The sequence below is a fragment of the Andrena cerasifolii genome, chromosome 14, assembly GCF_050908995.1.
Source record: "Andrena cerasifolii isolate SP2316 chromosome 14, iyAndCera1_principal, whole genome shotgun sequence".
NCBI classification, from domain to species: domain Eukaryota; kingdom Metazoa; phylum Arthropoda; class Insecta; order Hymenoptera; family Andrenidae; genus Andrena; species Andrena cerasifolii.
In genome coordinates, this window is record NC_135131.1 from 7,722,939 (window position 1) to 7,738,947 (window position 16,009).

At 47.9% G+C, this 16,009-nt stretch overlaps 1 protein-coding gene across 4 annotated transcripts in view; it reads right to left on the reverse strand.

Annotated features, from left to right (window-relative positions):
* Positions 1-1,815: 1,815 nt before the first annotated feature.
* LOC143376405 (uncharacterized) overlaps positions 1,816-16,009 on the reverse strand; it is a 67,640-nt gene continuing 53,446 nt past the window's right edge. For 2 of the 4 annotated variants that reach the window (XM_076826697.1, XM_076826692.1), the window contains exon 5: positions 1,816-7,482. In XM_076826697.1, coding sequence (XP_076682812.1) covers positions 7,232-7,482 — 251 coding nt within the window. In that variant the 3' untranslated portion in view covers positions 1,816-7,231. Of the gene's footprint in view, positions 7,483-14,169; positions 14,462-16,009 lie in introns of those variants that run through there. The other 2 variants (XR_013087086.1, XM_076826694.1) reach the window with 2 other exon arrangements.

The window sequence follows — 16,009 nt, forward strand, 5'->3', positions numbered from 1 at the left end:
ACTCCCTCCTGAAACGACTGCGAAGTGCCGAGATAACGGCTCGGCTGGTATATACAAGCAGAGGCAGCACGAATCAACGATTCGAAGATGTCCAGGAAAATTCTTTCGCGCGACACATTCTTTTCCAGAAAAATCGATTTTGAAGATGCTTGGAGCATGCGCGCTTCTAATATTCGCTAACAAGGTGGCATTGCTACAGCACAACTCACGGCAGAGTCGCTCTGCTAAAGTTAGCGAATTGTAATTGTAGGAAAAAATGTACACGAGATATCCATTAACCCTTTAGCTGCGAATGCAGTGAATAATTGCAACAAAGCAGAGTTCCGTTCGCAAGCACCGTATAGGTTTGGTCCTGGGTCTTAACTATCCTTTGCATTTCCCTTTTTCTGCTGCTTATCGCAGTGGCCAACGTGGAAGAGAGCACAGTGATCAGTTACTATTTAGATCGCGTTGCAGCTGAAGGGTTGAATTCGATCGAATGGATTTCGCTATCTACATACAGTGCCTGGTTATTTATATTCCCATTTAATAGAATGAAAAAGGCATGAAGGGATAAATTACAGTGTTTTCAGCCCCTTTCGATCCCCAAAGCTTTTATGCTCCTGTTAGGAATCTGGACGCTAGAAGCTCGCCAAGCGTGCTTGCTCCTAAGTAGTAGCTCAGTCAAAGTTGATTCGCTTTAAAACAAAGCCTCGCGATGAAAAATTGTACTGCACATTTTCGATTCATTGTTCAGTGCAGGCTCGCTACATGTATCGTACACGTTGAATCTTTTATAGAATTACTAGTAACATCGCCAACAGTTCTGATCACCGTGGAACCGACATTAGAACGCCAGCCGTCATTTACGCAGCCCCTAATATCGGCTGTTCGTAATATTTAGCTAAGAGGATCCTTCGAGAATGTTTCAGAGAGTGGGTGGTTGTTCCAGCTCCCAATCCCTGGGTCTTACGGAAGTACTATTAACAAACAGCTGGGCGGCCCGTATGGGCCGCGGATTAACCTTAAGTACCATCGAGAAACACGAGATATTGACACTTTTTTTGATACCGATTATTTTATACAATTACATAGATTGTGTGCGATCCGACGCTCGACCGTCGCGACGTGAATCACGTCGGTTCCCGCGGGCGTCGGGTATCAAAAACTAGCTGAACCCGATCAAATAGAGAAGACTGGCGCGTTATCGCGAACGATAATGACGGGCCCAGAAGAAATCTTATCTTGCGACACAGACAGAGCCGACTCGCGCTCTCCGAACACCTTATCACATATTTTCGTTCGTTAATTCTTTGTCTCTCTTTTATCTCGATCCCACAGTCACACTCTCACACATCGCCGCGGAGCGCTCCCCCGGGGGGGTCCGCGCGCACCTCACCCATTCACGATTACTATGCGACAGAAACGATTTCGCGAAACAACTTAAGGAACATTTGGAATCGAGGGCAATAATTCGGTCGGGTGACGATAGGCTGGTGCGAGAAATCGAGTTTCTTGTCCCCGGGCTGACCGCGTAGGAACCGTTTTCGTTTTGCCTGGTCGTCGGGACCCTGCCACCGGCGACGTTTTAAGTAGTACGAGTGGACGATGGAGCCGGCCGCAGACACTCCTGAATTGTAAAAGCTACGGCGCGAACGGAAGTACGTTTGCAGAATGCAGAATGAACTGTGAATAATACTAAATGTTCCTCGATTATTGAGCACCTCTTTTTCTTTAACATTCTGCGCACCCAATGATTCAGGAAATATTACCGTCGAATAAATATTCTTACGGCAGTAAGTAGCTACGTTTGAGTAACTCTGCGCAGATTTCGTAAAAGAATAGAAAATCTAAATAGTTCGGTTTGTTTATCAAACGAGTGTTGGCTTTTATAATATCCGTGTTTTTTTTTTTTTGCGCAGAAAAGTGACTGAAAGCTTTATACACGAGCGGTAAAAATATTTCCCGAGCGCCAAAACGAAAGAGCCATCGACATCGATGAAAACGTTCATAATGCGTTACAAATACTGGCTCGTGGAATTTTTAAAAGCATCCGTCACGTGCAAGGGATGTTCGCGCTGATGGAAATCTGACGGGGAATCAAAAAATCGAAAATTCTCGGCTGTCGGCGCTGGTAAGCCTCTCTACTCGAAACTGATGGCTCCCGAAAAATTACAAGTCCGATCGACGTTACTCTGCTAATCGTTTCTACAGCCGAATCTCTATCGCTAAAACGTTATATAAAATTCTACTGTAAAATACCGATCTAAATAAAAATTTACAGCAGAATTATCGAGTAACTTTGAGAGTATTCATTGATATTAAAATATCAGTTACTTTTTAAATGTGCTTCGCAAAATTTTGCTGTCGTAAAGTCTCCGAAAAAAATCGAGCACTACTAAAACGCAAACCGCTATGTTTTCGTCAACTTTTCACGAGTATTAAATTTGTGCACTGGAAACAGACAACTTTTCCCAAAATCCTACAGATAATCATCGAACAGTTGATACACCGGTATAAGAAATTTGCCAAGACTATTCTATTCGATACAGACTGCTTGAATAAAACTCTTCTGCTTAGAAAGGGAGCATGTCTCACTTTTTAAAAATTTGGATGTAAAACACAGTATGTAAAAATATATAAAAAGAAAGTTGTTTCTGTCAGAGTATTCACCGGCATCAAAGCACCACAAACTCGTTAAATGTTTCTTTTGGGGCACGTATAAAAGAGTCTGCTTATGCATAAAAAGATAAAGAATGTCTGAAGTAATTATAAAACTACCGTGTCTACAAAGTTCCCGCTTTACTCTAGCCGCCCTGAATATCTCTGTTGTATGGGGTCATTCCACGCCAACTCGATCACTTTTTTCCCTCGATGTCTCGGATTTTGTTCAAACATTCACCATATTGTCGATTTCGAGTTTGTTTAAAAAATACAGGGCCTTGAATTTTGCGAGTTTTGCCTATTTTCGTGAAAATTGGTTGTATTTATGAATTTTTATCTCGGAAACTATTTGTCGGATTTACTTGATTCTTACGGCATTTTAATGTGGAAGGATGGGCCTTCCTATATAATTTTTTTCTAGATCGAAAAGTTAATTTCACGAATATAGGGAAAAATCGCAAAATTCAAGGCCATGTAGTTTTTAAACAACATATTCAAGTTTGAACAAAATCCGAGACTTCGAGGAAAAAATGTGATCGAGTTGGCGTGGAATGACCCTGTGATACAAGAAAAAGCTATTTTAAAAGATTTTAAAGCTCGAGTATCTTTGGTTCTCGCGTTCAAAATCAGAGATACAGAAACCTCTGTCTGACAGGCAGAGAGCACGTGGCCTGCACGATTGCTGTCTGCCTCTCATTTCCCACGATACTACACTGCCTCCTTGAAATCATCCTGTTTTGTGAATACCTACATGCTTTTCTAGCATCGCCTCACAGAAAATATCACACTGATCTCAGTTCAGAGCCCTCCTTCGTATAGAAGAAGGTTCGAAAGTTCTTCCTTTGACACTTTTTTCTTACTCGTCGAATGCAACAGAGATATTCAAGACACAAGAATGGCCCCGTGAAAATTTCCCTATTAAAGGCCGCGATTAAAACGCGGGAGCCACTGACTCGTTACACGTCCCCGCAAAATCAACGGAAAAGGTAGAGGCTGCCGCAATAAATTGGCCCCGCTCGCCGGAGCGGGCCAAGTTCACTTAATTCCGCGCTAGGTTGGAACATAAGAGCGCCTTTGGTATAAAGCACCTGGGAGCCGTTAAATTGTGAGTTAATAAATTCCGCGGGCAGAATGGCGGCGATGACTTGCCCGCCACGTAGCGTTCTGATGGATTTAAGAGCGAGCCCCTGAAAACTTTCATCCCCGACACCTGAAATCGCGGCTGTAAGCTATCGATGGAGGGGCAGTCGATACAGCCGGGAAATGAAACACAGCCTTGCACGAAGTCGCGATTCCTCTGCTGCACCAGACTACCGGCACGTGGATGTGTATAAATATATGTATGCATATACAGGGTGGGTCGCGGAATTGGGGCAGGTCGTGGCTCCAGTTTCACTCAACACGGAGGACAAATAATAGGGGAAGCATCGAACGGCAGAGTGAGAATTGTAACTGCGCTTCTTTGATATAATCAGTACTTCGCAAAGTATTGGGTTTTATGAACTGTCTTTTCACGCGATTCACTACAGAATTAGTTTCCTTAAGTGCTCCGTAAAGCTAAATGAACGGCTTACCTCTGTAACCAATTCAGGCGAATAGGACGATACACTTTCCCGTTAATATTACTTTGAGATTCTAAACACAGAGTTCCTCGGATTTTGATATAGCACTGGATGCGTTCCTCCACCAGTTTCATTAATTTCGAACGAAACAGGAGCTGAAGCTAGCTCCAATCGCAGGACTCACCCTGCGCACGTACATATACAAACACGTGTTTATATTTATGCGTATAGGTAATTTGTATGTGTGTATCATATGCATGTATAATCTAGGTTCCATTTTGGTCGTGTGCACAAGTCCGATGACGAGCCAACACCCGTCCAGGCTGATCGAACAAACGTCAAAGTTCCATTATCGTCACCGGGACGACACACCACTTCGATCGGCGGTCTTCTATTTACAGCACCACGGCTCCTCGCCTAGGACAGGGCGATCTCGATCAGCTGGAACCCGGCCACGTCATTGGACAGGGAACTCACTTTGAGTCGAGCGCGAATCATGGAATTCGAAAAGGGGAAGCCACGCATCCGCGCCAAAGGAAGGGAGAGATGAGAAGTTAATTCACCGAGGCTGGATCTGAAAAGCTGTCGGGCATCGCGCGAGTGAATCAGACTACGGGGAAGACGCGTGGCTTTCGCTTCGAATGACGCGAACGTCGTCAACAACGTCTCGTTCCAATCGGCGTGCAGAAACAGTGTCTGCCCCGGCACCTTTACCACGCAACAAGCAAATTAACCTTAATCTATCAGCCCTACGGTATCACATAAGTTCCACGCTGACTTGACTTGAGCTTCGCTCGAGACTCTACGAAATAACTTAGGAACCACACGCTCGAAGATTCTTATACCGACGAGAGGTTTGTTAGGTACTTTACGAGCCTCGACAATGATTATTACCGTTAGTAGACGAAGAATATTGGTCCAAAGAGAAATGTAATTACACGTAATATATAGAGGGGATTCCTGGGTGCCTGGCGAGCTTCAGGGGCGTGATCCCCGTCGGGTATCATCGTGTACTCACGGCTCAAGACTGCTCCTCGAAATAGGATCCGACGGGGGGAACGAATCCTCCGCTCCGAGGCCCCGGGCTCCGCTCCGTTCTGTACAACTTTGTTTGCTATTGGACATCGTACACGTACGAAATACTGTCGACGATCAACACCCGAGAACGTATCTTTCCCGCGTCTACCCCCCGCTCCACGTGATCGTAGAGCAGAGCTTAGTGGCCTAACGAAACGTACAACATTTAAGATACACGTAACAGCGATTACGACCGCGATTATAATTCGTAGTACCCTTTGAGTTTTCGGTGTTCGATGATCACAGCGCGCGTTTCAGCCTTCCATTGAGTTTAAGAATTAGACCGTTAAGTTCGAAGCTCGCTGGACTTTCTGTTTCGCGTTCCTGCCGCGCGTTCCTCCCTCCTGCCCGACTCTTTTCGCTCGGTCCCGTTCGACCCTCGGTGTCCGTTTGTCGCCTCGCGACCGTCCGGGCCATGCGATCGGGGGTGGAACTGAGAAGAGAGGCTGCAGGGGATCGAACGCGATCGAGAACGTTAGCTATTGCGCCGGGGAAACGGAACAGATCAGCCGGTGATCGGGATTCAAACGAGTCTGCGAGTCCAAACGAGCCAATCTACGAGACTTGGATATTATTTACACGAATCCTAGCGAGTTTCGGTGTCCACCGATTTGTACGATCGTTTAGAAGCGGAGAAGTACAATCGATACCAGCCGAGAAACGGAGGTTAACACCGCACCGAGCTCGAGGAGACCACTCGAAACGTTTTACTATCGATCGATTGTCCTCGCAAAATTCTCTGACACCGTGCCAGCCGCGTTGCACCGGCACTCGTGCTTCCACTATACGCTTCTTCTTCTTCTTCTTCTTCTTCCTCCTCCTCCTCGTCTTCTTGTCTCCTCTTGCAGACCTGGTACTCGCGACCACACCGATCAGAGAGATCGCGAGCCGTGCAGAAATACTGGCGAAACATATTCGCGCGATACCTATCAGAGGCCGTTCGTTGCATGGATTTGCCCCGCGAACCGTGTCTTTAGCGATTATAGTCAAACTGTCACAAAACCGAACCGAAGTGTCTCGAGGGAACGTCCGTGCCCGCGCGAATCAAACGTATGAACTGGTGTCCCACATCCTGGAAGATCCTCTTTCACGGGGACTGGTTTAAGTCCTTTAAGTATACGCCACGAATGTGAGTCGAAACTAGAGGATTGCAAACAAATATTTACGGAGGGTTCGTAAAGATCTTGAAACATCGAAGTCACCCCCACGCGGCTGTCGCTGCTGGCACAGGAACTCCTGTGTTTCAAGAATCTCGAGTCTCTTCAATTGGTTAAGACTCTGATACCTTCTAAGACTGTTTCAGGAAATGAAATGGTACTTCAATTATAACTGAAGCTTATCGAGTCCTTGGTCACTCGACACTTTTGGAGGTCTTGAAACGTGTACCGATAACTAGTGCTGGAAGTATCGACCTATTAAAACAGTTACACGAGTACAGGCTATTGAAGGAATCTTTTGGGAGTGAAACAATGATCACTACGTTTCCACCGTTAATTCGGTATCTGTACACCAAGTTATCCCCATTCATCGAGATCAAAATCAAAACCCTGTTGCGCCAAAATATCCCCAATACCTACAGCCACGAGACATTAAGAATTCGTCGAGCTCCGAATAGTCCCATCGTTTCAAGACCTTAACACACTTTGTCGGTAGACGAGACATTTCGCGTGGAAGAAAGAAAAGAAGAGAAAAGAAAAGAGGAAAAAAGAGAGATACAGAAAAGAAAAGGAAAGAAAACCCATTTAAACGGCGGAGAACCTTCGCTGAAGGTCCGACTATGCGTTCCTCTCAGAGACAGTTGGGCGTCATCGCGCGGATGGTCGATGGCGAGCGTCTAGGCTCGGTCAGGGCAGTCCGAATCCGAAGAAAGGCGCGATGAGCCTGTCGTCGAAGAAACGGGGTGGCGGAAGTGGCGGTGGCCGCTTCCTTCGCGGGGCAATCAGCGTCCTCTACAAGGACCCTTTGGCGAACACTATCTCCCTGTGCTTGGTGCGTATGTGCGAGCGTAGGGTGTCGATCCTGCTGTAGGTAGCCGGGCAATAGGGGCACAGGGACCTTTGGGCGGTGTGTATGTGGAAGTGGTGCCAACGATTGGTCACCTGTTTGCCGCAGGCCCGGCATCTCCACAGCGCCGGCGAGCCAAGCGACATGGCGAACATCTCGTGATAAGAGAGACCGATTGGCACGCTGGGCATCGTACCTGCAAACCCAACAGGCCTTTCATGCGATATCGTCTCCTCCAGCGCGACACTTTCCCTCTCCAACCCTATATTCATTCCTTTGTTTTACTTGTTTTTTGCTTGCTCTGTTCGTGTGTGGGGGGTTGCGTGATTTTGCTCTGTGCGGTGGACGTGTCAGGTCTGTAGCCGAAGGGGACGAGCGTGTCGCGACCCATCGATGCGCGCGGCCAGCCCCGCCAGTCTTCCGGGCTAAGGAAGACTGACGAGACTCAGCCAGCATCCTCCGATCGCGCACCGACGGGGGCCAACCCGAGTAATTATCGATTCTTGTTCACGGCACGCAGTCGAGTCTGGGGCAGCTCGGACGGCTGGGATTTCGAAAATTTTCACCCGTCAATCTTTCAGCCGGTATCAGCGCGGATGAGCGTCGTGGACGGGGCGGTTATAGCGCTCCCTCCATCCAGGTCCTCCGCCCCGCGGTACGGGAAAGGGGTTGAAGCGGTGTGTTGGTGTACCGTGTGTCTGTGTGCGTGTGAAAAAGGAGCAGGTGTGCGTGGAAGCAACAAATAAAGAGACTCTCAAACTTCATTCACGCGCACGAGCGTCTCATCCCTCTCACATCTCTCACGACACAGAAGCCTCACAAACGTTCCGGGATACTCACGTTTCGTGGCGTCGGCCGCGATCCTGGGGCGAGAAAAAAACACTCGAACGCTCGCCGATATTATCGCGGGGATTACTGGCGAACGAGCCCCGCCTCCGCTCCCTCTAATCCTTCTATGGAGGATGCGGCGAAGTTATGATTGCGTTAGGCGGCGATCGATACAGGGAGAAGCTTACATATCGGTCGCCTGATCGTCCTACGCTGGTTAAATCGCAACCGATACCACTTTCGAGCGTGGTAATCCTTAAAGATACGAGCATCGGTCTTGTTTGCGATGGATGTATCGTCGTGCGTGGTAGCCACTCGCATTTGTACAGCTGAGCGGAAGAAACTGGTCTGGATTCGGATTTAATACTGAGGGGAATAAAAGATCCAAACCATTTTCTTGTGGTCCATCTAGTTTCAGAGGTGGGCAGTTCTTTCTAAGAAGGGCGATGAGACTTAAGTTTTACCTCCACATGTGCACTTGAACTTGGAGAAGAGGAATCTACCGATTGCTTGGACGATTAGGTGAAAGCAAAAACCGAGTTGGGTATTATGATGAAAAGTAACCCAAATGAAGAATCGAGAGGAAAATAATTGACCTTAATCCTTCACTCCGGGGAACTGAATCGTCCGGATTATCTTTACTCGCGAATGACGGATAAACGGATTTATCCGAAACCAGTTTACGAAACAGCGGAAGATAAGAATTATACGAGTTTTGCTCGAAACTTTAAATAGCTTGCCTGGAATTGAAACTCTGAAAAATACGCGGGACGTTATTCCAGTAAACTTGTAACAATTTGGAAAAAAAAATCGCTTCGAGCGACACAAAATGAAAATTCGTTCGAAACGTCAATCTAGATAAAAACATTGCCCATCTCTGAAATTGGTTGACAGTTTGATAAACATAGCTCCAACAAATCCCACAGCCAATCCTCCTTTTTTCCGATGAAAAATATGTATTCGAATCGTGATTCAGTGGAACGACCAGCAGATCCTTGGTCTCCGCGAATCGCACGAATGGCACAGCTCCATTAGGCGAGATCACTCGTTTGGCAAACGAAGGAAATTGTAAGATCCATTCTGATATCCCCTTCTCCAGTCCGGTATCCAAGTTTCGCGTGCTACCGACCCCTGGTCTCTAGCTAATCTCGAAAGAGCAAAGGTGGATCACGGAAAAACAGCAGTTTGCCTCGCGTAAACCGCGAACGCCTGTTAACGAGAACTAGGGGGTGTACACACGGTATTGAGCCGTTGAATATTTCACTCTGCCAGGGAGTTTACTAGGAGGCAAACGCTCGCCGGTTCTGATAATCCACGCCAGGAGAACACAACTATACCGTCACGGTTATGCCGGCTGGTTATCGACAACGTGTACGGAGAAGTTTACACACCATCTATCGAGCAGCACGCCGCGAGTAATCCTATTTGAGTCTGATCGCAGAGAGCCGGGCTTGCCGCGCTCGCGATACACGCTTGGTAAAATTACTTTCTCGTCGAAAAGGCCCCCCTCCGTGGAACGCGGGGCCTCTCAGATTCTCAGGCACCCCCGCCGGAGTATCGTTTGTCGTGCTTTCCCAGAGCTCCGTCGAATTCGTCTGCTGGCGAAAGGTAAACGATCCTGATGGGGCAGCTAAGACGAATTGGACGCGCGATACTGACAAGCTTCAGAGAAGCCTGGTCTGATTGCGAGCTTTAGAATCCTTTACCGTCGCGAGCACGTTTGTAGCGTGATAAATAGATTTAGATCAGGCGATAAGACACCGATGTGTTCGCCTTTAGAAGAGGCCTCTGAACTGAAGTTAATAATCACGAGCATTTAGGATACAATTGGTACGCAACCTCGACGGAGCGTCCGTTTCCTTAATCCTCGCCTCCTCTACTGACAAATCCCAAGTCTCAGCTCGCTTCCTTTCCTTTCCTCGCCCACGATTCCTTTGATGGAAGCTGTTTATTGCACAACCGTATCTCCGTATATTTCCTCGCGATTGTATACAAAATGTACAGTGCAGTCTCGATGTCTTTCAAAGAACGATTAAAGTGATCGCTTAAAGCTAGTTATTGTTAAGTATAAAACTGCGGGTGCGAGTTCGCGACATAACGCACAGGCCCCATCCGATTTCTCTTGCCGCGGGTGCAAGGGGGCCTCGAAGGTACAAGTAGTGGAAAAGTACAGCTTCTATCCTACTCTTTGGAGTCTTAACGCTTGGCGCTGATTATTTTCTACCGTCCAGCCGTCGTGACTTTCGCCGGAATCGTAATAAATCGCTCGCGTGTCGCGCTGGATTTATTTTGCATTGAAATCCTCCTGCGTATCGCGCGATACGAGACGATCTTATCGAAATTTCCATCGATCGCGCAGCGCCACGCGTCCAGCAGGTTGCGAGAGTAATATAGCCAGAGTGTGCTCGCAACTTTGGATTTCAGACGAGTCACGCTGGGTTTTAAACGACCGTACTGGAAACGCCGTTAATGGGCGAAGATTTACGAGCGGAATTGGAGAGAATATCGCATCACGAGTTGGGAAATATTAAAGCAGAAGCTTGTAGAAGTCCAGCGTGATATACAGCCGGGGATATATTGCAAATTTAGTTAAAAGTACAGTGGAATCGTCTGTAAAATGTTCTCGCCGAAGCACGAACTACGTTTATGTATTTTGAAATCTTGAATGAGTTAAACGTTCCATATAATTTATAGCAATCGAAGACATTCCACATGCGCTACTTCTTTCTAATGGTCATTGTTGAATGTAATTTCCACGCAAGTATCTCGCCTTCGTAATAACGTTTCCATCACATTGGCAGTACTAATCGTTCGAAATCAGAAGTTTGCAGAATGCAGACACTTTCGAATTTATTGAGGCGGTTAATCGCAATTTGGCCAAGCAAACCGTATTTGCACTGGCTCTTCTCGTTTAGTCGCTGCTTACCCTTCAAATAAAGTCGGAGACATGCTCGGATACAGGCTATTTCAAAAGTACGCGTCGATACTTAAAAGTACAAGCTTAAATCATTAATTAGATGATGCACGTAGGTGACAGGTGTACATAATACTTTGTCCTTCCCACTGCTTCATTTCTTACCCCGTCCCTCCACCCACTGTGTTTGAAGAGCAGACAACATAAATCAACAGGCGAATGCTTGCAATCTTTCGAAAGTAAAAGCAAGCTCACATATCATAAGGGCAGCAGTTGCACAGTTGAATCTGTTCCAATTTAATTTGAAGCTTATACAGGGTGGCGTAAGACGTATCGATACATATTTCCCTTGAAACAGATATATGTACCATTCACACAACCCCTAGAGGTGATAGCCAGACGAAGCTACCCCCTCAACGTCATAAATACACGTACCATTCAGAAATAATTTCAACACCCCTTCAAAACTCCCCGGCGCCAACTAGCCACCGAAGTCCATACACTTTTCAATCCCCATTCGTGACTCGGCTTCACCGTTCTCCCGGAGTATTGACACACGCCTCTGAAGCAGCCTGTACACATTCAACAGCCCGGGCCAGAAACTGGAGGGACTTGTTCGCGAAACGGGCGGAAGAAGGTGAGATGGTGGAAAACGGAGGTGCCAATATTTGCCCAGCCGAATCACACGGTCGTTACGATTAACGGGGGGCACGCTGCGGAATCTATAGCGAGCGAGACTGAAGAAGAGGGAAAGACGCGGAGAATTAGGATTCAACGTCGATCATCCCGCACATCTGAAAACCGTCTCCCCGCGACGTTTTCCTTTAAATCCAGCTTTCCCCGGGCCGTGCCCCGTAAAACGCGCGCGACCTCCTATTCCCGCAGCTCCTCTGTTCACGGCGATTCCCGTAAACGAGCGAGGATTTGTTTAAATAGCCCGCTGAACGGCTAATAAACGCTCCCCATTCTTATGAATTCGCGGTAACAGTGAGAGCTAACTCGCCCCGTCGCTCGGATTAGGTGGGCGAACCGCGTGAATACAAATAGAGGGAAATCTGGATTTTTCTGCGACCAGGGACATTCTATTACGGTGCTGTACGCTCCGTGGAGTGGAGGTATAAAGAGGAATCTCTGGGTGTACAATACTACGCTGTTATTGCGGTTAATGTTACGAAGAATGTTAAATTCTTGCCACAAAGTGTTGAGGAATTTCGATTCCATATTGTCCGTTAGCTAAGGATGTTCTATTGGCATTGGTAATGGCTGACCCAATTCATAGTTGGATGATCAGATATAGCTGTCTACCTATTCTACTGGCAACTCGAAATCAACCCTCCAAGAAACTTTAACGTTAGATATATCTGTAAAGGGAACACACTGGTTGCGATGCTTGGTAAAACGCTTGACCCTGTTTCTCCTCGTTTTTGGTCTAGCTCCACTATAAGAAAATGTTGCTTGAATTCCATCCCACTCTCGTGACGTTTTCTGTATAGAAAGACTACCGATGACTCCGCCGTGTGCACCGCACCGAAAACAGGAAATCCGTGCACCGGTGTCAGTAGAATTCGCCGACTTTAGTGCGGCGTAAAACGTTTAACAGTGGCCATCAAATTTTCCGCTGGCACGTTTACGGTGTTAGTAACGCGACGGAGCAGTGAGAAGTCGAGCGGAATCGAACCGTTCCACTCAGGATTAATATCCCGGGGAAGCAGCAGCTCACTATCGAGCAGTAGATTGGGGACCTCGAGCCCGAGACTCGCGGGAACCAAAAGGGCAGAGGGCTGTTCGGTTCGTAACACATAGGCGCCTTCAATTATCTAGAAATCAACAGCTATACCGTTCGGAAATAGAGATGCAACGATGGGTGTTGCGGAAACTAGGGCAGGCGCCATTTTTCCCGTCCCTTGTTAGACGAACTCGAGAAGAAGAAACGAGGCGGTTGATTTCCACGGCGCTGACGAGGGAAGTTTTAACTGGAAACAAGAAGAAGCCTCTGAATATTCAACTAATGATGTCTTAACGCGAACAAATAGGGACGCTCAAGTTCGTGGTATGGAAAATCAATGAAATAAAGTGGGCGGTAGCTCGCGTGCTCGCCACCAGGGGACTTTCAACATAAAATCCTTGGTTTCATCAAGTTTCACGGCTGGCTATTAATTTGTTCGAGCAAATCGGCTGCCTCGATGGCAACTGTCCCCAAGCCCGAGGTGCGAACGTGGCGGGCGAACCTACTGCTCCTCGCCGTACCTCCTTTCAGCTTCGCTCTTCATCTTACGCTACTGTAGGTATCATAGCAGACACGTAGGGAGTGCTACGTAATAGTTTGAGAAGATTCTGAACAGTTTATCACACGCCAGCGTACTCGTTGCTGCGCGATTGCAACGCAGGCGATCCCGTTTCCGTAGAAAGGACGTGATATGTGGATGTGATTATTGAAGAAGGCAGGAAGTCTATCGTCCACGAGGACAAGGTTTAAGAAGCCTCCAAACGGATTATCAAGAATCAGAACTTCTGATCACGTGTTAGCGGACGCTTCGTTGTTCGCACATTAGGAGAAGTCCATTTGCTGCAGCCTTCGGCGACGGATATACCAGAAAATGCCACCGCGGTGTTAATCCTGGACGAGAGCTGGGTGTGGGACATCGCGGGGATTCGAGAACCCGGAAGCTCTGAAAAGTTCTCGAGAAAAGGTATGAAATCTTCCAACAAGGAGCAACATCGTATCCATGAAGATGAGTCCTGAGACACGTTGCCGTAGCGAAGACGTTGCTTCTATCGTAATACGAAGACGAGAGGGTGTGTGTTCGAAGAGATCTCGACCCTGACGTTACAGATCCTATGAATTCCATTGCTTACTTGCAGCGGACACATCCTTTTCCTGCAAGCTTCGTTTCAGCTCCTAGGACGTGACACCTCGATGGAAACGGAGCTGGGAGGATGGAGCTCGACGGCAGTGAATCGCGAGACACAGGAGCACAGAAGAATCTCTCGAAAGGTTCGCGCACGAGGGCTAGCTACGATTTCCGCAAGGGCGCGCTTCAGAACAGAGGTGTTGTCGCAGATGCATCACCCTTGAGGCTGCCGTTCCAATGTGCGGCCGGCGCACATTGGAGCGGCAACCTTTAGGACTAATTCGACGCGTAGAAGGGCGTGCTCTGATCGATTCGAAGAGATCGTCGCGCTAGATCCGCGAGCTATCGGCACGCGTGCGTGCGCTACTGCGCGTGCGCGTGCTTGGTACGCGTGTGCGTGAGGAGAGTGTCGCTGCGCGTGTAAACCGCAGGGCAGAGTCGGCAGGCGTACTTTCCCGGGAAATGCACGTAATAGTGATTGCGCACGTTCGTCACGACCTTACCGCACAACGAGCACCGCCTCCTCTCGTCCGTGTTACTCTGTCTCTCAAATATTTGCGATATCCGCCAATTTTTCAGCTCTGCAACAACAGAAACCACAGGGTCAGCAAGCACCCGACAACGAAATCGCCGCGCGTCGACTAGGCGCCGCATCATCTCTATTTCTGGCTCTATTTCACTTTATTCCTTTCAACTTCTTAACTTTCCGTTATTTCATTCGCCTCCTCTGCGCCCGACGTGCGTGTGTGCGTGTAAGGCCGCGCTGCCACCTAGACGGACAGAAGCTCGCGACCGTACCTCGCTATACGCCCGTTCCACGCGTCGAAATGCCGGATGAGAGAACGTGAAATGCGCGCAGGCTTTCTAAGGTGTACACCGCGATACATACATGAACGCGGGGGTGGACGCAGCTGGCTCTCTTCTTACATAAAGATCTCTTAATCTCTTACAGTAGACGGTAGGTTGGGTGGAAGAGTAGCACGCAAGAGTCTTGAACGACGAGCTCCGCGACTGGCGACCATCCGGTTAGGGTGACTTCGGAATCCTCGGCGGTTCGAGTCGCGACCACTTACTAGCAGCACCGGGATCCGATCCTTGGGAACTTGTTGCGTACCGATGCGGCTCGATGAGGCGAAAGAAGCAGTCGCTGACGGGCGTGTCCGCGATTTCCTGTCGGAACGGTGAGAACGTCCCACGAAGACTGCCCTGTCGATCGCGGGTATGCGTCGATGGATCGATCGGGGCCGCAATCTTTATTCCATCAGAAGGAATGTACACGGTACAAGAAAGGCAAGTAGATACAAGTGCAGCTTATTTATAAGACGCGACGCAGAGGATAGGTGCGAGTATCTTTATGTGTGTGTACGAGCAGATGTAGGACACAGTGTTCTACTGAAAAATTCATAGAGGGATGTGGCTGCAGTGAACGAGGATCGAAAGGGATCAGAGTTAACTCTAACAATTGTTAGAACCTACTGTCTGAACATGTGTGTGGGTAGAAATTCTTGAAGGTGTAGGAGTACGTAATCCAAGGAAGAGTATGTAGAACAATGCGAGGCTATTTCAAAACACGAAGGAAGATACAGTGGTACAGTGGAAGATGAGTGGCCTGTACACCGGATAAATACATTTTTAACCGTGGTGTTATTCACGGATAGGAAAGTTACCTAAAAAGTTATTCTATCTTCTTCGTCCCAGAGTATATCAATTATTACACACCATCGCTTCAAATCTCGCAACATTCTTGCATCTTAGCAGATATACCGTGTACGATGAAGGAATTATCGGTAGCATTGATGAACGAGCAGTAATTTTAGTTTTCCCGACGCCGATACCTACGCCTGACCGTCGGGTCCGACGACAACAGCCGGAAATGTCGGCAGACGAACGGAAATATCGTTCGGCGAGATACACGGTCTGAAATTGACAATCGAGCAGGATATCTGAAATCGGAGCGTCTCGATAAAAAAGCCCTCGCTCTGAAAAAGTTCCCCTTGGGAGCGTTGTCTGAAGAAATTTCGAAGCCCCGCGTAACGTGTGTAATGACAATGATTTCGTGTCCACTCACGTGCATCGTTGCATTTTGCACGCTTAAATGCCCCTCAGCGATGCGTTAACTTCCGTACGGT